The 22,288-nt window shown below is 44.6% G+C and overlaps 1 protein-coding gene across 4 annotated transcripts in view; it reads right to left on the bottom strand.

Annotated features, from left to right (window-relative positions):
• PHTF1 (putative homeodomain transcription factor 1) overlaps positions 1-22,288 on the bottom strand; it is a 490,213-nt gene that overhangs the window by 48,157 nt on the left and 419,768 nt on the right. For 3 of the 4 annotated variants that reach the window (XM_078644430.1, XM_078644429.1, XM_078644431.1), the window contains one exon: positions 18,100-18,255. The exons of the other annotated variant lie outside the window; for it this stretch is intronic. In XM_078644430.1, coding sequence (XP_078500556.1) covers positions 18,100-18,255 — 156 coding nt within the window. The remainder of the gene's footprint in view (positions 1-18,099; positions 18,256-22,288) is intronic. 4 annotated transcript variants of the gene reach the window in all.

Here is a 22,288-nt window from a genome sequence, read left to right as displayed (position 1 = left end):
TTGGGGCCCTTTAGAGGACTCCTTTTGATTACCCGTGTCCCCCCCACTCTTCTGCTGGGGACCCTGTCCACCTTTGGCTGGGGTACTTACCACCCCCTTGTGGACCCTGGTGCTAGTCCACCGGTCCGCCTCTTTAGCAAGCTCACTGGGATCAGTTAACTTACTATCCAAAAGATGCTGGCGCAGCTCTGGGACACACAAACTACTCAAGTGCTCCCTACTAATCAAGTGACACAACCCCACATAATCAGTAACTTTGCTGCCCTTCATCCAACCTTCCAGTGCACGCGTGTACATACTCACACACTCCACCCAAGTACTTGAATCAAGCTTCTTGAAGTTCCTAAACTTCTGGCGGTACTGTTCAGCAGTGAGCCCATACCTGAGGCACAAAGCCTCCTTCATGGCGGAGTAGGACAAAGCATCCTTTGCTTCTAAGGGTGCCAAAACATCCCTCCCAGAGGCCTCAAAATGCTTCCACAATCCTGCTCCCCAATTCTTCTCAGGCACCTCATTCATCTTTAAGGCAAGTTCATACGCTCTGAACCACGCATAAATATCCTCACCCCTCTGATAATTCTGTACCAGATCCTTTGGTATGTATACCTTACCCGCCTGTACTGGTTGTGCGCTGCCACCATTAGAACTGGACACCCTCTCTTTATATTTGACGGCCAATTCCTTCATGCCCCTCTCATGAGCCAATTCGAGCTTCTTCTCCTCCAAAGCGAGAGCATCCCTTCTCTCCTGCGCCGCTCTCTCCTGCGCCTCTCTCTCAATTTCCAGGCGCAGTCTCTTCTCATCGGCGTCCGCTCTGAGTTTCAAAAGCTCAATCTCATGGGCCCTAGTTCTCTGATTCTCCTCCACTTCCTCTGGAGAAATATTCCTACTGGAGTGGGTGCTGCCGGCCCTAGACGCTGGCTTCGCCACTGGCAATTCACTGGGCAAAAACCCAATCTCCTGTGCGCCACCCTCTTCAATAGGAGCTTCTGGGACACCATGTTGGGCCTCCCACCAGGCCCTCAGAGCTGTCCGTAGCTCTTCCTTATTTGCGCCGCCCCTCACTGGGCATTCAAGCTGTTTGCAGACTTTTCTCAGTTGCTCCTTGTTATAGGTTAACAACTTCTGGATTTCAAATTCCACCTCCACGTCTCCATTCACGCTTGGCGCTTTCCGAGACATGATGCTTCCTACCCTTTTTCACTAAAAAGGTTTCACCAAAAAGAAAAAATCCTACGCAACCTGTTCCGCTACACTAGACTAGTGATGTACAAGAAATCACTGCAGGTCAAGTGCAATCATTAGTTCAAAATCCGCACCGCGAGCCACCAATGTTAGAACCGGGAGTCTCTGGTTGGCAAAGGTAAGTACCTTGGCCCAAGTAGGGACCCCTAGCTCCGGTCAGGGCAACGGAATAACCCTCTGAGATAACCCCTGCTCACCCTCTAGGTAGCATGGCGCGAGCAGTCTAGGCTAAACTCGGAGACAATGTGGATAACATTTGCACTTAACACAACAATAATCCCCAATCCACCACAAACTGAGACCACACAGGTAAGTATATTTTTATAAAAATATATAACTTTATCTAGTTTCAGCAAGGTAAATCAAGCAGTTGCACGATAATCACTTCATTATTAAAATGAGGCACTTAATCTTAATGGTGGTACGTAGTTTCAGGAAGTTGTCACATAAAAACAAATGTCTCAAGTCTCTTCAAATCAGTATTAAACCTAATGCCACCGATTTATAATGGCTACGCTCTAAAAACGAGCAGTCCAAACAATGCCAACGTTTAGAAGATATGCCAAAGTTATTGGGTTGACAATGCTCTCCAAATGAGCAAAGAAACAATGCCAGCGTTATTAAATTATGCCCCAATGGTCCCCTGGCTTCAGGGACCACAAGCGCTCCTAGCGCGTCTCACCCGGTATCCTGAGGGAGGGGGGACTTCTTTCCTCGTGCTCGCGGTGACGCGGGTCCCCCAGGGGCACCTCGCGGGGGAAGGCTCAGTGTGGCTCCCGCCCGGCCGGTCTCCGGACGCTCTCCGCCCGCTCTGGATCCTTCAAAGAGCAGCGGGGAGCAGAGACGGCAGGCCAGGGGCTGGAGCACATGCGGAGATCCCTCGGCGAGGTCAGGTCACTTCTTCCCGGGCCCGGCGGTGATCGCGCTCATTCCTCGGCTTCTTCAGCTGCCTCAGCGACGGCAGCCAATCCCCTCGCGGCTCCTCAGGCGAGCCTCCACAGCACCCGGGAGTCAGCCAATGGCAGTGCGGCTCCCGGGACAGGCAACGATGACGCTCCGCTCCCTAGGCCAATCACGGCCCAGCACTGCTGATGACGCTGCGCCGCACGGGCCAATCCCGTCGCGGCGTTAGTGAGGGGGCTCGGCTCCCTCCACCAATGGGAGCACGGCGGCTTCGTTCTTCGCCGTTTCAGCGCCGATCAGGATGGCGCTTCCCTCGGAGGTTCTCTGGCCCCGGGCAGCGGCGGTGATACGGCCAGCAATTGTTTTTCAGCGCCCCTTGCGCTGCAGAGGCTCACAGGTCTCCGGTCTGCCCCACACACGTGTCGATGAGCACGTCGACTTTGGCCCTGCAGCAGGCTGGGTCAGCGCGGCGCTCTCAAGCAGTAGAGAGCAGCCAATGCGCTAAACAGGCAAACCACGCGGTTGCACGATCTCCTCGCCACACAGCAGCTTCAGGGGGGGGGCACAGCAGATTCTTGTAGCCTTGGGCAACCTTTATGTTCCTGGGTTGCAGACAGGGAGCCAGCTCTTCTCAGGCCCTTGGAGATTCAAGCTGTAGGCACAGCACACAGCAAAGTCTCAGCAGTTTCAAGCAGGCAGGGACACAGCCCACAGCAAAGTCCCTTTCTCCTCCTCAGCTTCCAGTGATACAGCAGAACAGGTCAGCCCTTAGAGCACACAGCAAGGCAATCTTCCTTTAGTTCTCTCGCCGTCCTCCTTCCAGCAGAGGGTCCGTCTTGATTGTAGAATTTCAGAATCTAATCTTCTGTAGTAAGGGGTCCTTCCCTTATACCCCTGAACGCCTTTGAAGTCCTTTGTGCAAGGGGATCCTTGGCTCTGGAATGTTTCTGGTGTTCTTCTTCCTGACAGCTTCAGGGCCAGAGGTGACAGTGGATCGGCAGGGGAGTTAGCCAGCACGGTGGTCAGGCAGGCACAGCCCAGCACTATCAGGCTCTTCTCTCTCCCCTTCCCCGGGCAACAGATGTCGCCTTTCACCCCTGGGCTGACTCCAACCCCCTCCGGGGCCCTGCAGCTCCTGTCACGCAGGCATTCCACACACAGGCCCAGGCACACAGAAAGGTTTATACAAAAGAACAGCCACTTCTAAAAATGCTATTCTCAACCCCAGGATCCAAAAACAACCTTCACCAAAAGATGTGTCATTTAATTCTGAGTTCAGGGATATCTTTCATGGATGTTCCATCTTGTTCCTATAGGGAGATAGGCTGGGATCCAATGGGACCAGCCTCCCCAGGCTACCCTAGGGAGCCCTACAGCCCTACAGCAGTGAGCACACAAAGTGGCTGCTGCTCTCTACCAGAGCATGTTACCTGCACTAGTACACGCTCTACCCTATCCATTCACTGCACCCTACCCAGGGGGGTACCTGGAGCCTTCCATAGGGGTGGCTGAGGTGCACAGACAGGGGAGGGTTAAGCCTAGCCAGTGGGGACACTGGCCAGGCTGACATGGCAGTCACTGACTGCACACAGGCCCTGCGCTGGCGGGCCTGAGTCACCTTTTAAAAGCTACTCATGTGGGTGGCGCAATCTGCGCTGCAGGCCCACTAGTAGCATTTGTCATCACCAGCCCTGGCACACACAGTGCCCTCTACTAGGGACTTCGTGGTGATACAAATATGCCAATTAGGTATACTCAATCAATATGACAATTTACAGAGGGAGCACTTACCCTCTGACACTGATCAGCAGTGGCAGAGGGTCCAAAGCATCTAAACCAGCAAAAACGAAATCCAGCACAGCATCAAAAAATACATGAGTCAGAGGCAAAAAGATGGGGGAAAACCATGCCAAGGATGTCAGGTCTAACATACCTCATAATCTATTTGTGTTTTTTTCCTTAATGGGCGGACCATAGTTTGCTGCCATTCATAGGGAACTTCTCCAGAGTAGAAGGAGTGGGAGATATGTTCTGATATGAAAGGTACAATATATTTTGCTCCTTGTAATAAGATTTCAGGACAGGCTGGGTCCCTAGGTGAACCTGATTTGATTCCGTTTGCTAGTTTCCTTATTACATCTGGCTCTGACATTCTAAATTTCTCTAGGGTTGCAACTTTGACTACTGTGGATGTAGTGTCTTTGGAGCTGTGGCCTGACGTACTTCTCTAGGGAAAGTATCATCGATTTTTGTCACTTTCTCTACAAAGAAGTCAGCAATTCTATTGCAGGATTCCTACGATGTGGAGGGGGGCCCTGTTAGTCTATCTGCTGATTGTAGAGATTTTAAAATGGCAAACATCTCTTTTGAGGAGTTTTTGGCCATTTCAATTTTCCCAGTGTAGAACTCACAACGAGTTTTCTTTATCAGAGTGTAGTATGTTTTTTGTTGTTGTTTATATTCTCCTTTAATGTTTGCGCAGTAGTTCTTACGCCACCTGTGTTCCAACTGTTTGCACTTTTGTTTGGCCTTCATTAAGGTGTCACTGAACCATGGAGCTGAGATGTTCCCCCTTCTTGTATTTCTGGTCGTCCAGGGCGCTATTTCATTCAGCGCTTCGGTTATCCATGATCCCACTAGTCTGTCTGCCAGGTTAATTTTCTTGTCCAGCTTCGGCTCATTTTTTCGTAGCGCCTGAGTAAACGAGTCAGGATTAAACTTCTCCCACTTCCTACGGGTTACTGACTTTTTAGGTAAGCTGACTCTTGGGTTTGTGTGTGGGATCTGAAACGGGATTATGTGGTGATCGGACCATGGGATTGGCCAAGATGCTCCCACTTCCATGTCAGTTATGTTAGTGAAAATAGGATCTAAAATGTGTCCTGCTTGATGTGTAGGTGCGTGAACCTTTTGGGCAAGGTTGAAGATCATGAGGTCTTTACACACAATTTGTGCCCCTGGTCTAGTAGTTTCATCAAAGTGTATATTAAGCTCCCATAGAACAAGGAGTTTGCTGTGACGTATAGCTGTGTGTATGATTTTATCACCTAAGCTGGTTATGAATTTTGTTTCTGGCCCTGGAGGACGATAAATCAGGAAACCAGCTATGGTATCGTTACCTGCTATTGAAAGTGTGAAAAAGATCCCCTCACATCTATCAAGGTCTGATTCTTTAATGTCGCATTTTATAGCAACCCCCCCCCTTTTGTCCAACCCGGTCCTGTTTTGCTATCCCGTAGCCTTCCGGTAAGGCATCTAGGATATCAGGGGCAGAGCTGTCATTGAGCCAGGTTTCAGTCAAAAACATGGCGTCTGTTTTGTTTTCTCCAGTAAAACGGGAATTTCATGTTTATCTTTAGTTAGGGATCAACAGTTCAGCAGGAGGAAGGACAGTCCTTCTCTCTGTTGAGTATTAATTATTGTTGAGGTGAAGTCTTGTTGCAATTGCCGCAGGAGAGTTCTTCCATGTCTCCGTGTATGTTGTGTTTACATGCCTCCATAATGGGTGGCATCAGGCTCTTTAGCTCATTCGCTGTGTATTTAACATCATGATGGGGTAACCCACAGCCAGGGGTCCTGGTCCCTGGGCCAGGTCGGGCACGGACAAGCGCAGACGGGCTTGCCTTCGGCACGCCATTGGTGCGCCCGCTGCGCACGTCCGCTGTCACATCAGTTAAGTAGGGTGTTGCTCGGTGAAACTTCTCCTCCACTCCACCCCCTCCTCTTTGAAAACCAGGTGTGGCTAATTGCACTCTGCTTTGCTACATCGTCATTAAAATCAGTCAAAAGTTTCATAGCAGCTTTATACGTTCTCACGTTTTGCTTTAAAAACATTGGTTTTAAATAATAATGCCTAAAATTTAAATCACAAAAAAGAATAAAGTGGATTGTGCTTTTTTTAGACTGTCCAACACAAGGACAGGGGGTCAAATCTGAGGGACACGATTTGATTGTTGGGAAAGCAACCAGGTGATGGTCAATTCCAAGTCTAAGTCTGGTTAGTACAAAACGGTGTGATGGGTTTGTAACCTGGGTTAAATAATTAAAAAAAAACCCTCTCAGGCTGAATTATTTGATAAAATTTAAAAGACGGTTTGTCCGCTGCCAAAACCATTTGAGATTCCATTTTATAATTCATAAAATTATACTTAATTAACAGTTTAGTTAGGTCAGTCACCTTTGAGTGGATACCTTAAGTATCACTAAAGTATCTGAGCCAGGGGATAAGAATTGCCTTATCCAAAGACAGACAACCTGTAATAATTGCCTTTGTGAAGTTAGTCTCTTCCTTGGCCCAGATTGACCTCCATAGCAAAAGAGGACACAGTAAAATTGTATCTGCTAGGTACTGTAATCCTAACTCCTGATGGTTTCGTTCAGTAGGGGCTAAGGCTTGTAAACTTAAAAGGCGCTTAAAAAAATTATTTTCTTCACTCTGCAATGTCTTATTACAATAATAACCCCACACTCCAGCGCCATTAATTACGGAAGCAACAGCTCTAGCCTTATAAATAGTTAACATATCCCTGATCAGTCAATTACCCAGTTTAGCAGCAAACCTAAAAATCCAGTGTGAACTTCAGTTCATTTTAGATCAAACATTGGTTATGTCACCCTACAAGAAAAAGTAATTCCCAGGTAACACAACATGTCAACAGTAACTATTAGGGTGTTATCAATATAAAATGTGTTATATTTCATTGATTTGGGGCCACATATCATGGTATATATCTTAGATTTATTAACTACCAGATTCCGTGCAGCGATGAAATCCCCAAAGCTGTTAATTAGTTGCTATAAGCCCACTGTGGTCCTAGATAATAATACAGCATCGTCCACATAAAGTAGCACTGGGGTGGGATTTTCAGAGATTTGCAGGGCGTCTGATTGTACCTCTTGTAGTTTCTTATCCACCTCATTGACGAACAATGAGAAGAGTAAAGGAGCAAGGATGCAGCCCTGGTTTCACTTTAAGATTTGAGGTCTAAATCGCACAACCTTCCTTTTCCAGAAGAGAACTGTCAATATTATACAATTATGATCACTCAGTGCTGGCTGGGCTACCCTTGGTATTAAACACTGAATGCTAACATTTTATGAAATCATCACATGATCAATAATAGATTTGGCATTCGTGCCTATGAAAGTAGGTATTCGGTCTCCGTTAGCATCACAGGCACACTGTAGTAGCTCCAGATCATACTTAGTGATCATTATGTTCAGGGCCCCACCATAAAAAGTATGTGGAAAATGTATATATCCTTCCCCATCATGTTTGGCTACCCGTGTACCCTTGTAGCGGGCATAGAGGAGGTATGAATGTTAAAATCTCCCACCCAAATAAGCGCAAGGCTATTATTAATTGAACTTAATAGGGTGTCTTGCCTACTATCCAGTTCTGTGACTATTTTGCTGCAGGTTGAATCAAACACATTATTATAAAAATTGACCATAACCAGGTCCCTTCCACCTTTAAAAGTCAGCCACATGATTTGTGAGTGCGACACAATAGTGACAACTCTCTTGACCTTTACTGGGAGCTTATTTGTTATAAGAAGAATCATAAGACCCCCTTGGCCCTACCTGTGGGAGATGGTATCACCTGTAAAGAATAGGGGAAAAATCCCTAATTATGTATTCCTGTAAACAGATTACATCAAGTACATCGATAAAATCAGCCCAACCTAAAGAGCCCTGCCTACTCGCTAGTCTAGCAATATTCCATGTAGTAATTTTATAGCCACTATCCATAACCTGGCCAGAATTGCTAGTGACAGACATAATATGCTTATCCTTGCAATGACAAATGCAGCTGATCAGTACTCTGGGCATTGATAGATTTGGCAGTAACCTCTATATTGGTCACAACAGGATCACTTTTCCTATCCCCCGGTATTATAGCCTTAGTCATTAGAATATGCCCTGATTCTTGTCAATCGTTTTTGCTGTAGGGAGCTCAAAACTTGGTACCTATCAGAGACAGGCAGAGCTAAACGGGATAGATTTTCTCTGTTTGATGCCATGCACAATCAACAAGTCCACTCCTCAAAACGCGTCTTAGGTGCCTGTAGAAGAAACCTAGGGGCTCAAGTGACACATTCTGGTTCTGCTGGACAGGCGGGGTTGCCCTCACTAGGGTATGTATCCCTAGCCCAGTTCGGGTCTCTGAAGTTAATTATAATACAATCCCCTTTAAAGCTCTTCCATAGGAGGCCAACCCAACTCACTCTCTGTGTTAGCAGGATCTGATCAGCTCCTCCCACTGGGTATTGGCAGTTCGTATGAAGCCAATTTACCACTCTATTCTTTAGCAAGTCGTGTGTTCCTACTTGACACCAGGTCGCAAAGGGGGGAACATTGACCAAGACTGACACATACAGACAGCATTTCGGGGGTAGGTTTATCAAAGTGGTGGCTCCTCCACCTTGCACATCATTATTCCCCACTAAGTTATGCGTTACGTGGTTTACCTCGGAACCTGTCATATCACTTTCTTTTGTATTGCCTTTATTTCCTACAACCTGCTGTGTAGAGGGCCTCATAGTACCCAAGGATGTAGGTAAAGTCTCATATTCCCTGTAGCTGGGCCCTGCAGCAGTAACACACCTGTACCTCATCTCTAATTGACATTCACATCCCTCCTTTTTAAATACTAAATTGGTGGTGATATAACATATGGTAGTTGTTTAACCATTTCACCCTCCCCCTTTTCCTCCCCCATCAAGTCACCATTAATGGGAGTTCTACAAAAAGAACTAATCTTATCCACTTCTTTAATCAAGCTATCAAGTTTTCTCGGATAGGTGTTAACAGATCTTCTATCTTAGTTACTATAGTGGTTACTATTAGGGCTAGCTGTGTCTTTACCAGGGTATCTGGCCATTTGTGTCTTTCTTGGCAACCTCAAGAGGCTTCGGATTAGATCTTTTCTGACCTCTTGGACTACCAACCTCTGTTTGGACCTTCTGACACCTTGTTTTCCTCTTTGGTGTGGAAGATCCAGCTAGTACGAAGGAGGCATCTTCTGGTGCATCTAGCCCTTGGTCTGTGCTGGTTTGGACAGTTAGTCCTTCATTAACCTTCGAACTGGAACCAGCCCCCCCTAATTGCAACTTCCCTATCAGGGGCGGGCCAGCATTGACAATTGTTGCCCCTCCCACCTCCACATCTAGCCCCAATGAGAGACGAGGTTCTATCCTGTCTATTTCTTCAGCGATAGCATTAACCGCTCGCACTAAGAATTAATCACTTGTTGTGCGTGGAGTATCCGCTGCAGGGGGGGGGGGCGATTGCAGCCTTGCACTTGCCCATATTAGCCTAATAGGCGTACCCAACTTTTGTCAAAATATAAAATGTTCATAAATATCATGTAAATCAGTTAGTCAGTAGTTCAATCAAATAGGCAACTAAGGTACGTTTCGTTCATATTAATACAAACATGCAAGTCAAATAAAAGTTCCTATGAACAGTCAATATGAGGTCCTCCTTGTTTGAATATGATATAATATCTAACCAATGGTCTTGAGCAGGATGGAGAAAAACAGAACTCAGTACCTTTCAAGATGCTTTTCATAGGGACATTTAGTAAAAGGGTAGTCCCCCCTCCAGGGTCGAACAAATTATAGGGCAACAAGTCCCTCCAATATCAGACAGGCAGCAGCACCAGTCGGGCAGGTGTACCTTGTATTATAATATCCAAGAAGCTCCAAATGAAAGCGAGGGGGCCCAGCCCAGCCTCTGTCGGTTGCTGATGGGCGCGGATGGGACTGCCCTTGGCTCGTGCGCATCCTGAGCCACATGGATGCAATAAAGCTTATAAGTGCCTCCGGGCGCGGAAAAGTCACTGAAGGGGACCGGGGAGTTGGGGAGTTGTATTCCTTCCTCAGCCCGAACTCCTCAAAGAATGCGGCTAGCGGTGAGTTTTTCCAGGGCCACAGGGCTGTGATGATACTTGTAAGGGCCTCCGGGCGAAAAAATATCGCTGCAGGGGACCGGGGAGTCTGGGAGTTGTAGTCCTACCCCGGACCGGTCTCTGTGAAGAATGCAGCTGCAGCAAGCTTTACCAAGGCCACAGGGCTGCGATAATGCTTATAAGCGCCCCCGGGTGCGAAAATGTCACTGCCGGGGACCAGGGAGTCTGGAAGTTGTAGTCCTCTCCGGGGCCCGGTCTCCATGAAAAATGCGGCAAGCTTTATCAAACAACACAAAGTTGCGCTAACAGATGGCATAACAAATTATATGAATAGTAACATCACTGAACATATGACTTATGCAAGATTTATAATTAACCCTCTGTTCCCAGCACTCATTAGTCTGAGGGACAAATATTTGACTACTTAGGATACCAGGAGCACAAGTGTACTCCTCACACTCAAAAGGAAAGTGTTGTTCTTCAGTGAATAGTAATTCAAGGGAAGTAAAACTAAGTATTCATGAAGAACCAGTAATGACAAATAAAGCTATAGATAGCATGCTCGAAGGGTATTTATCATCTGTAGAAAACAATCAATCGTTATCTGAGAACAAAACATCTGAATACAAGTCTCCAGCTATGACTCATATACAGTACACCCTACCACATATCAATATGGGTTTCTTAATCCTCCCAACAAGCAAAACAGAAGCAAACGAGACATTAGACCTCTTCAATAGCACAACAAGTGAAGGTCACCTGCATACAGATTATCCCGCGAATATGCTTGATTTTCCCCTGCACATTTCCTTTCATTTACAAGGAGATTATGTCCAATTATCCGATTGCCTTACATGTTCTACAGAGAATTTTAGAGTCAATGTAGCTACTTTTAGAAAAGACAACATTAAATTCGGATCACAACCTTGCAATTTGAACAGTAATATTTAAATTGCTTATTAATACAGTGTACATCCAACGCTACTTGATGATTATAGTAAGACCAAAAACACAAACCTAATCTCTCATCAAAAGGAGTTTAAAACTACAAAGGAAAGCAAAATTCACAAAACGACCAACTGACCCAAACTAGAAAAACAGACAAAGAGGAAATCATAAAGCAGAAATTGACACAGAAAAAGTGTTTTACCTCCGAAAAATATTTTGTGAAGATCATACTCCTCAGCAGCAATTGCCAAATGCAGCCCCCCATTGGTCCTTACCATATTTGCTGATATTTAATCAACAAAGGAGAAAGGAAGCAACAGATTCTCAATTAGATCTTCAAGAAGAACCATCAATAGAAGCAATTAAATTACAAAAACATCAGAAAAGGAATGACAAAGGATCACCAAGAAACATTAGCCACTACCTCTCCCCCAAAATCAGCAAGGATAATGATAATGACATAGACACAGTCACTATATCCCAATTACAACAAACCCAGGATTTGTGACTGATGAATGATCCACTAATGGCAGTCTTTGTTGACTCAAGTGAAAGGTTAAATCCTCTAGCACTAGAATTTAAGAACTCTTCCCTTCTTCACAAAGGAAAAATATGTGCATCTTAATAATGCTGATAATCAAAACGTCAAGTCCTCCACATTTACTCTATACCTTTGATTTCATCTCACCAATCATTGAAATTACAAATCTTTTTCCCAGAGAAGTTAGTCCATTAAACAGGCAAAAGAAATGTTGTTTGTTATGCATGCATCCACAGATTTAATCCTTATCCTCAGTCGAAATAAAGGTGGTTTATTTTCTAAACAAACAGAATTCATCCTTAGTGAGAATCAATTTCTGATATAAATTGATACCAACAATAAGTTTGCAAAGAGGCAACTTTCTTTGTAAAAGTGGATTCAACAACTTAAATCTTCAGTAAGAAATTTAGGATGATCTCACTTAACTGAAGCAAATCTAATAACTTCAACTATCAATCCTAGATCCTCCATGGGCTCACAAATTCACTGATCATCCCATTTAACTGTGATGCTGGTAATACAAGTCCTTGAACTCATTTGACCCTCAAAACTCCATATAATTAAATGGTCTTGGCTCTCAGGAAAATTAAATGGAAATAAACTGAAATAATCTCTAAGTAATATTTCAGCAAAAAGTTCCTCCTTTTTGGAAACTTGGCAGCCCACATGAAGGAAAAATCAAATATTTAGGAAGCTTAAATGCATCAATTCTTTGTTACAAGAGACTTGGTCGACAAAACAATTTTCTACTACACAATAGATAGTCCGGCACAGAGTTCCAACAAAGGTCATGCAAACCGTGGTCTAGTGACTATTAACAGTTGATTACAATTGGGATTATGAGATTATACCATCCCGCAGCAAAAATATACAATGCACTCAATTAAATATTATCAAAGATGGGAGCCCCACAAAAAACCCTCCTTTTGTTTAATGTATATGCCCTTCCTTACCAGCAAAATAATTCAATAATAATTCAAATATTTGAATTAATCAAAGATGCAGTTGAAAAAAAAGTAAGATAAATATTGACTTCGATGAGAATATCCAATCCTTTGCTGAGCTCGGAAAGAAACAAGGAGCTCAAAGAAGCATGGAATATTTCTGAATCAATCTTTCTAAGACACTATAAAGCAGACAGGCATGGCAAAATATTGCTTACATTTTTCAAAATCAAAGATGAAGTTTTATTCTGCAGAAGAGTTGGGTCTGATAAACCAGCCAAACTAGCCAGAAAAAGCATCTCAGGCACATCAATATTAGATAACATAATTTCCAGTTACACCCTATTTGGTCAATTCATAGAAGTAAACATACATGGTCTTGAAATCAACGATCATGCAATCCTTTTATATAGCACAATTGGACACATGGATCATGGAATGAATAAAAGTTAACAAGTAAACACCTAAAAGGAAGGTAACACTGATAAAAGATCCAACAGATGCAAAACTATGTGAAGAAATACATTTACACTGAAACAATTTATGCAGCAGTCCACAACCAGGAATAAAGAAATACAGGACCTGAGGAATAAACAGGAAAAAGTATTGAATTGCCCAAAAAAGAAAGGTATCTGATAAGCATTGGCATGATCTCCATCAAGCAGCTCTCAGCCAAAACTCAAAACAATTCTGGACAATTGTAGCATTCAATTCTGGGTCCCAAAAAAGTTCTCCAACTGTTTCCATCCTACCACTTGCATGTAAAGATTATACTGCCAAGTTGTATGCTGAAAAGTTAGATGTATATGCAAAAGAAAGTCACTTATGTTCCCTAAGGACAACCATTACTCAGATGGGATCTCGTCACCAACGAGTAAGTAAAAAGTGAACTTTATATACATTTAAATACAAAATTCGATACACTCTGGAGCTATGAGCCCTGACCAAATTCTAATTTAAGTATTGGAAGATAATCCAGATGTACGGGGTAAATATTTGCTCTTGTTTTTTACACACTGCTTTAAAACAGGCCATATGCCAAATTCCTCAAAAGGAAATCTTATAATTCAACTGCATCAGAAAACTACAGACAAAGTGAAAGGAATCCTCTTCACAAGAAATATATTATAACATGTTTGCCCCTACAGTTACAACAGTTAGAAGTTGTTTTTGGGCGGGAGAAGATATACCCCCACCGCTAGTTTACTGGACAGACCCCCTGATCCGTAGGCCCTGACGACACATACAGCTATGCATCATGCTGACCTCGCTGGCGCTCTATAGGACAACTGCATGATAGATTGACGCGCCACAGGATCGTCATACAAATGGGTCATACACCGCGCCAGACCTATGCCTGCCCTGTGGGTAGGCCACGGACACTCCCGGGATCTTTCGATGTCTTCTACCGAACTGAACGATTTGCATCAGCCACTCGGACCATGCCTACTGTATGATGAAAATCACTTTGTGTGTATTGATGCTGTATCCCTGTGGACATATACGAATGTACTGTATAACTACTTTCATGCTGATTGTATAATGTAAACTAAAACCCAATAAACAAATTTAATCTGAAAAAAAAGAAGTATATTATAACATTTGCAAGACTTCGCATACCAGAAAATAATTATTCCAAGAGAACAATCAGGTTTTAGAACAAACATGTTAATCAGGTTTTAGAACAAACATGTTAATTTTAAATCACAAATTATTTTCACTGCTTTTATAATCTTTTTCACAGCTTTTGATTGAGTAGACAGCCCAACCCTGTGGAGTTGACTTACTGAATTAGGCATTCTATCAAACTTACTAAGAGTGATAATTGCTTTACACACATGCACTTAGTTTAGAGTGCTGATGGGTGGGAGTAGAAGCTTAACCTCAAGGGTACAACAAGCATTTGCAAAGCAATAAGTCTAGCATTTGCAAGAGTTTAAGCTATTGGCATTGTAAATGACAATACCTTTTATTTAGCTGTTTTGATAATTATCACGTAAAAAAGACATAGTTGTTTGCAATGTCAATAGCTCAAACTCTTGTAAATGCGAAATCTATTTCATTTCAAAGAAGCGCCCGCCATTGTCCCAGGCTGCTTGGAAAGTGAAAGCACGCATATCGTGTCTGCAGTAGGAGAAACTCATTAACCGCATCGATGCTCGCAGATTTACAACCATGCGCTGGGATTTTCAAAAACCCATTATTCATGACGAGCTGGGCTCGTCATGAGCGTGTGAGCAGGCTACTGCATGACGAGCCCTGCTCGTCATGAGCGTGGAAGGGGTTAAAGAAAATAGTGCTTTCGGACTAAATAAGACATACCGTGTAACAACGATTGTATGATGGAACAACTACCACATGAACAACTACAGTCTAAACAACGACTCCTCAACCGCTACTTAGTCTAAACCACTAAAGTTTTAACAACTATTATTTTTTACAACTACTATGCCTTTACCAGGATTGCCTTTACCCCATTAATGTATCTATTTTCCAGGTAAGTATAATCCCATATGTGTGTGTGTGTGTGTGTGTGGGTGTGTGTGTGTGTGTGTGTGTATATATATATATATAATATATATATATATATATATATATATATATATATATATATATATATATATATATATATATATATATGTTGTGTATGTGTGATGGATTTGTATGTGCCTGTAAAAATCTTACATTTCGTGGTAAAGGCATGCATTCTAAAGACATATGCGTTGTAAATTTAATATTGATCAGTATTAACACTATACATACATACACACACACACATATATATTTGTATGCCTGTATATATACATACACACACACCCCTATACTCACTTTTAATGTTATGAATTCCCTTTCCACCCAAAAACTTACACCCACCCCATACCTTAAAAATTCCCTTTCCACCCAAAAACCTATACCCCCCATAACCCTAAAAATTCCCTCTCCACCCAAAATCCCACACCCACCCTAAACCCTGTAAAAACCTTTGCAATCCCAAAATTACCCTTGCCACCAAAAAACCCACAGCCACCATAAAATTACTCTTGCCACCCAACCATGTCCACCTTTAACCCTAAAAATACATTTGCAGCCCAAAAACCCATACCGCCATAAAATTACTGTTGCCACCCAAACACCCATACCCATCCAAAACCCGAAAATTACCCTTGCCACCCAAACACCCACACCCACCCTAAAAATTCCCTTTCCACCCCAAAACCCATACGCACCCTAAACCCTAAAAATACCCTTCCAATTCAAAAACCCACACCCACCCGAAATGATAAAATTATCCTTGCCACCCAAAAAACAAACTTAGCATAAACACTCAAATTACCCTTTCCACCTAAAAACCCATACCCACCCTTAACCCTAAGAATACATTTGCCAGCCAAAAACCAATACCCACCCTAAAATTACCTGTGCCACGCAAAAACTCATTCCCACTCAAAATGTAAAAAATACCCTTTGCAAAAACCCACATACACAATAACCCTAAAAATACCCTGCCACCTAAAAACTCATACTCATGATACACTTGCCACTATATATGTCATAAGCAATCCAAGAGTGCCATCTACTGGTCTCAGAAGGTAAATTTAAACAACATACATTTAGTAAGATTGCATAAATAAACATAGAAAATGTAAAACTGTTAATTATTTTTACACAATGTTACACTCTATGAAATAAACAAATCAGACTGACTTAACTTACTATAACAAAAGAAACAACTGATCTCTTCATGCAGGTCATTGTTTAGACAGGTCGTTGTTTAGACTAGGTAGTTGTAAATGCTGTAGTCGTTGAGGGATCGTGGTTCAGGCCCCTCGTTGTTAAAGAGTAGTGGTAAAGTTTGTTTCCCGTAACAGAAGTAAAGGGGCTAGTCCTCATGGGAGGATACAAATGACGACAAAGCGGTACTAAGAGGGGCTAACAAGCCTATTAACAAATCAGAAGCCAGCATTTATAAAGGACAATGACACAAGCCAATGAAAAATATGGGCGGAGAGCAGGAGGCTTCCAGTCCATACTCGAATACAGCATGCTTCACAGAGCAGCGCATGCGTTGCCCAGGCTTGACCTAAGAAGGGAATGGGTGCATACTGGCTTCGCTTCTGTTCTCTGTGTCTTTATGACTTACTGGCCCAATTTACACTCCTCATAAACCTACTCCAGAACTATCCTCCCAATCACTACACACACTGATGCATGGAGATGATGTGGTCATCTTTGATTTATCCAAGATTGGATTATAGGGCAATCTAAATGCACCACATATAACGCTAAGAAGAATTTTCTCAAAACTAACATCTTTAAAACTAAGGTGGTTGCTTTTAAGGGCAGGAAACATTGCAAATCCTTTGGCTTGTACTTAGGAGACGAGAGAATATAGCAGGTTAAGACATATACCTACCTTAGCAGAATATTTTCTCATCACCTTGAAAATACACATCATTTTACACAAATAAGGACTAAAGCATTAGCACACACCGGTGCATTAAACACATTTCAATACACCCCATAGATAAATGATAAATGGTCTACTTTGAATGTATACAAAGGCCAAATCTTACAAATATTTTGTTCAGCAAGCCCAGTAGTTCCAGTTCAGGTATTGAGGCTAGAATTTGACTTGGCTAGTAGATACACCCGGGAAATTACAGAAAACGTTTGCTGGGCATACTGTAAAATGTACACCTTGAATGGTTCCCTGAGAGACCTATTAAATTATGAAACCTTGGTAACCTCAAAAGGGTACTATACCTTCATGTAAATATCCAATTGGCACTAGAAAGACTAGAGTGCAAATGGAAAATGTTCATTTATTGTCTCCTGCATAACAGAGACTACTTCTGAGAAATATTAACTCACAGTTTGGACCTTTACAAACATGATATGCTACAAACAAGCCTAAATGTATCTATCGTTATCTTTAGAGCATAGTGTATGAAGACAAATACTACTGTTAAGGCTAGGCATCCTTCCACAGTATGGCTACACAGGTGAATATAGAGATCATAAAAAAAGATTCCATGTTCTGTCATCCCTGTCCAGGACGAAAGTAAATTTTGAGACATGTACTTTTCTTTTGCCTAGTAATTGTAGAACCACAGAGATGTTTAAGTCCATTATTATATAAAGTTTTTTTATAAAACTAGATTAGATTAATTAATTTTAGCATTCCTTAACAGATTGGATATGTAAGGTATGTCATAAAGTTTTAAAAATGTTAAGTGCTGTTTAAAGATATTTTAATACTAATTTATAAATGTCTCGATTACTGTTAATATTATTGCAATCTTGAAAGACTCTTTCATATCATTGATCTCAATTGAGGTCTAAAACGATATCAATAAACTTAAACGTGATGTAAACGTAACCACTATAATTGCCTATTTTTAGAATTATCATCTTTGATATAAATTTTGTGTTTGGAGCCATAAATTGAATTGCCCATTATTAAAACATAGATAGTATGACCATTATTATATGTTGGGTGGGCTGTCCTAAACCAGTCCATTACATAACAGTTTAATTGTTAAACTGCCCATGTTCAATGTGTACTCTTCGACAACTGAATGCATAAACAACCAAAATGCCAGTACCTGTTCCGTCAGTAAAATAGATACATTGCTGTACTTTTTGTTTGTTTCCGATCCAAGTGAAGTTAAACGCAGCAGAAAAATCAACAGTGCTGTTTCCCAGATTAACAGTTCCCAGTTATAAACATAGCTTAGGAATGTTGTGTGACCATGCAGGACCTGCCAAGAGAAAAAAATGCAACATCAGGAGAGGACACAGATTTTGTCTTCCATAAATGTGAGTAGAACAGGAGGTTCTTATAACACCTTACAAGGCTTCTGCTTTTCTTACTTATTCTATACATTAGTGTCTTGAAACCACCTACCAAAGGTGTCCATGTGTGAAGAAATTGACTTTCTGAAAATTAAGTTAAACCCTTGATTTCCACCAGTCCTCCTCAAAACAGAATATTTATGGACGCTTACTATATTTTTTATAGCCAATTCCTCATATGTGTTTCTGCACAGGAGACAAGTGCTCTGAAAAAATATTCCTGCCTCAGGATCTGATCAAAAACAAGGATTGGCAAAGCCAATAATCACACGGGCATGGAGAAAATAAGTTTTTATGCAATAGCGCATTAAAGTGAGACCTAATGGTTTGCCTAGTGCTTAGCAAGGTGGGAGAGGTATGCTATTGGTGGTGGTGATATTGACAGTGCTGTTATTGGCAGGGGTGGTGGTGAGGTAACAGTGTTGGTACTGGTGATGAAATGAAACTGAGGAATCCAATTGAGATGCATAATGTTGCAGAATGTGGTCATTTTTGGGAAGTTCTTGGCTTTAATAAAATGTTCAACAAATGGACCTCGTTTAAAGTAATTTTTAGGTCCTGCTGTTTTGCCGCCTGCTGATTCCTGGTGGAGGCCGGGACCGGAGAGTACCATTAGACGCCCGGGACTACAATCCCAAACAGCCCTAAGGCCAACCACGTGCATTTAAGTGCAAGCAGCCCCGCAGTCAGGGTAGCTGTTTTGCCGCCTACTGATTCCTGGTGGGCCTGGTATGAGACAGTGCTTCTGAAGTCCCGGGACTACAAATTCCCAGCACCCCCAAGGACAACCACACGCATCTAACTGTGACGCATCCCCGTGGTTGGGGTACCTGTTTAGGCGTCTGCTGATTCCTGGTGGGGGCCGGTACCGGGTGGTGCTGCTGGACGCCTGGGACTACAATCTCCAGCAGCCCCAAGGACAACCACGCTCATTTAAGCGTGAAGCAGCCCCGCGATCAAGGTAGCTGTTTTGCCGCCTGCTGATTCCTGGTGGGGCTCAGTACCGCAGTGTGCCGCTGGATGCCCAGACCTACAATCCCCCGCAGCCCCAAGGACAACCACGCGCATTTAAGCGCAACGCAGCCTCGCGGTTGTTGTAGTTGTTTTGCCATCTACTGATTCCTGGTCGAGGCCGATACGGAGAGGCCCACTGGTCGCCTAGGACTACAATCCCCAGCAGTTCCAAGGACTACCACGCGCATTTAAGCGCGACGCAGCCCCACGGTCGGGGTAGCTGTTTTGCCATCTGCTGATTCCTGGCGGGGGCCGCCACCGGAGAGTGCCACTGGACCGCCCGGGACTACAGCAGCCCCAAGGACAACCACGCACATTTAAGCTGGACGCAGCCTGGGGACATGGAACTCGTGCGGAAATGTGTCAGAAATGGTCCACCCTGTAGCGTTTGTGGTGAGGCTAGCGCTATGCAAGCGGCCGCGTTACGCTATTCAGGACAGGAGCCAAACTTGTGGTTTGCGTGTGGCTCCGACTGCCCGTCGTGGCCACGCCCCTTTATTTTTATATTTCTCGCGTCTGACGTCACGTGTCAGCGCAGGGACGCTACGGCGGCGCGGGACGGCTATGGCGCTGCCTCGCGCCTCCGAACATCACATTCCTTTCAACCTTTATCAAAACAGTAAACTCAGAAATTACAAAATACTGATAAACGATGGATCTGTTACCAGTCTGTCAGTGTTCATTCGGAGCGTCACTCCATCAGGTAATCAGCCAGCTGGGAGTAGGGTGCAGGATTCCGCCGTAGTCCATATCTGGATTGGCCCCCCCTGTGCGTCATCACCCTGGGTGTCCCCGGGGTTGGGGTGCTGTTTCCTCCGGCCGGAGAAAACGGGTTGGATTCTCTGCTCACCTGGGTAGCCGGGATCTGGGGATTGTCTTGATCTCTCAGGCCTTCATCTTCCAAGATGTACGGGTCAGTCTCTGGTTCTTCTTCTTCATGTTGCGGACTCGGGCTGGACTGCGTTGGGCTAGGTGAGGCACTCTGGTGTGCTCGCTTGAAAAATGAAATGTCTCTGGTCACTGTTTCGGCTCCTCTCTGGGCGGTCACCATGGTGCCCGTTCGGCGAGTGACGGTCCACGGTTGATGTTCAAACGGGAGTCGGAACTTGCTACCTGGGGAGCGATCTTTGACGTAGACTTTGTCACTTAGTTGTATCGTGGATTCCCGTGCTCCTCTTCATTTGCTGGCTTGCTCGTTGGAGCGAGTCCGGTTTGCCAAGGCCTTCTCCTTGCTGGCCTGCTGAGGAACCCACGTGGGGTGGTTCGGGAGTGTGTCTTGCACTATCCGGACCATGGTCGATGCACTGGGTGCCGCCTCTGTTGTGACGTGTGGGGTCATGCGATATTCTCTTAGGAAACTGTAGATGGCCTTTTCTAGAGGTGACCCATCGGCGAGAGCTATGCAGATGGTCTTGTTGAGTGTGCGCATGAACCTCTCCACCTCCCCGTTGGCTTGGGGCCAGCGCGGGGTTATTTTCTGGTGGCGTATGCCCCAGCTCCTTAGGTACTCAGCAAACTCTTGGCTTTGGAAGGGTGGTCCATTATCAGTCTTTACCACTCCAAAGATGCCATGAGTGGCGATAGTCTTCTCGAATTTGGCGATGACTTCCGTGGCCGTTTGGCTGCCTACTATCTTGATCTCCGGATACTTGGTGAAGTCATCAATTATTACTAACGCGTACCGCCCATCCTGGAGATGTCCAATGTCCGCACTCACATACTCCCACGGCCTCTGAGGGTTGTCTTCGGTCACTACTGGGTGGGGGCGGCCTGGTTGCCCCGCGGCCTGGCACCAGTTGCAGGTTTTGACAGTTTGTTCGACCATGGGGTCCATGCCGACAAACCATACCTTGGCCCTCAGTCTGCTTTTGGTTTTCACCATTCCTTGGTGTCCGCTGTGTGCTAGTTCCACCGCCTGGTGGGTTAGGCAGGCCGGCAGGACTAGACGGGGACCTCGTAGAAGGCATCCTTGGCTGTCGAGGGACAGTTCTTCTTTGATCCTCAGGATGGATTCTAGGGTTGCCTTGGCTTGGGGTGTCCTCTTACTTAGGGAGTCTTGGATGGGGCGCCAGTTGCCGGACCGGACTGCGTCGGCGACCAACCGAAGGCATTCATCTGCTTGTGAAGCTTCTATGATGGATTCAAGGCTCATGGGCAGTGGTCGGGATCTTTCTGTCATCAGTCGGACATATTCCTCTGTGTCTTCCGCCTCCTCTTTCTCCGTCAAAGTGGCTTCGCTGGGTGCCTTGACAGCTAATCTGCGGGGTTTGTCGACCCTGGCTTGTATTCTACGCGGTAGTCGTAACCCTGTAGTTGAAGAATCCACTTCTCTATTCTCGGAGGAGGTTTTGATACTGACCCATGGAACAGGGGTAAAAGGGGTTTGTGGTCCGTGGTCACAGTGAAGGGGTGACCGTACACATAGACATGAAAGTGTCGGCAGGCCCAATGGATGGCTATGGCCTCTCAATCTGCGAATACCTCTGCTCGGTGTCGGTCAACGACCGGCTAGCATAGGCGATGGGTGCCCACTCTCCATTGTTTTGAAGCTGCGTCAGCACTGCCCCTAAGCCAAAAGGGCTGGCATCCACGGCTACGTTGGTGGACCTTGAGGGATCGAAGTATGAGAGGGTGGTGTCCGCAGATAGGGCTGCCTTTGTGTCACGGAATGCTTTTTCTTGTGCTGGGCCCCACTGCCACGTGGTGGCTGATTTGGTCAGTTCTCGGAGTGGCTTGGTGAGGTTGGAGAGGTCAGGGATAAACCGCCCACAGAAGTTCACCATACCCAAGAAGCTCCTCGCTTCCGAGACGTTGGTTGGGGCTGGGGCCGCCTGGACATCCTTTACTTTGTCGGGGTCCGGCGCTACCCCTTGGTCCGAGAAGGTGTATCCGAAGAAGCTGATTTTGCTCTGCAGGAATTGGCAT

The sequence above is a fragment of the Lissotriton helveticus genome, chromosome 5_1, assembly GCF_964261635.1.
Source record: "Lissotriton helveticus chromosome 5_1, aLisHel1.1, whole genome shotgun sequence".
Classification (NCBI taxonomy): Eukaryota; Metazoa; Chordata; class Amphibia; order Caudata; family Salamandridae; genus Lissotriton; species Lissotriton helveticus.
Note: the sequence above shows the minus strand (reverse complement) of the source record. Positions and strands in the feature narration are given on the sequence as shown.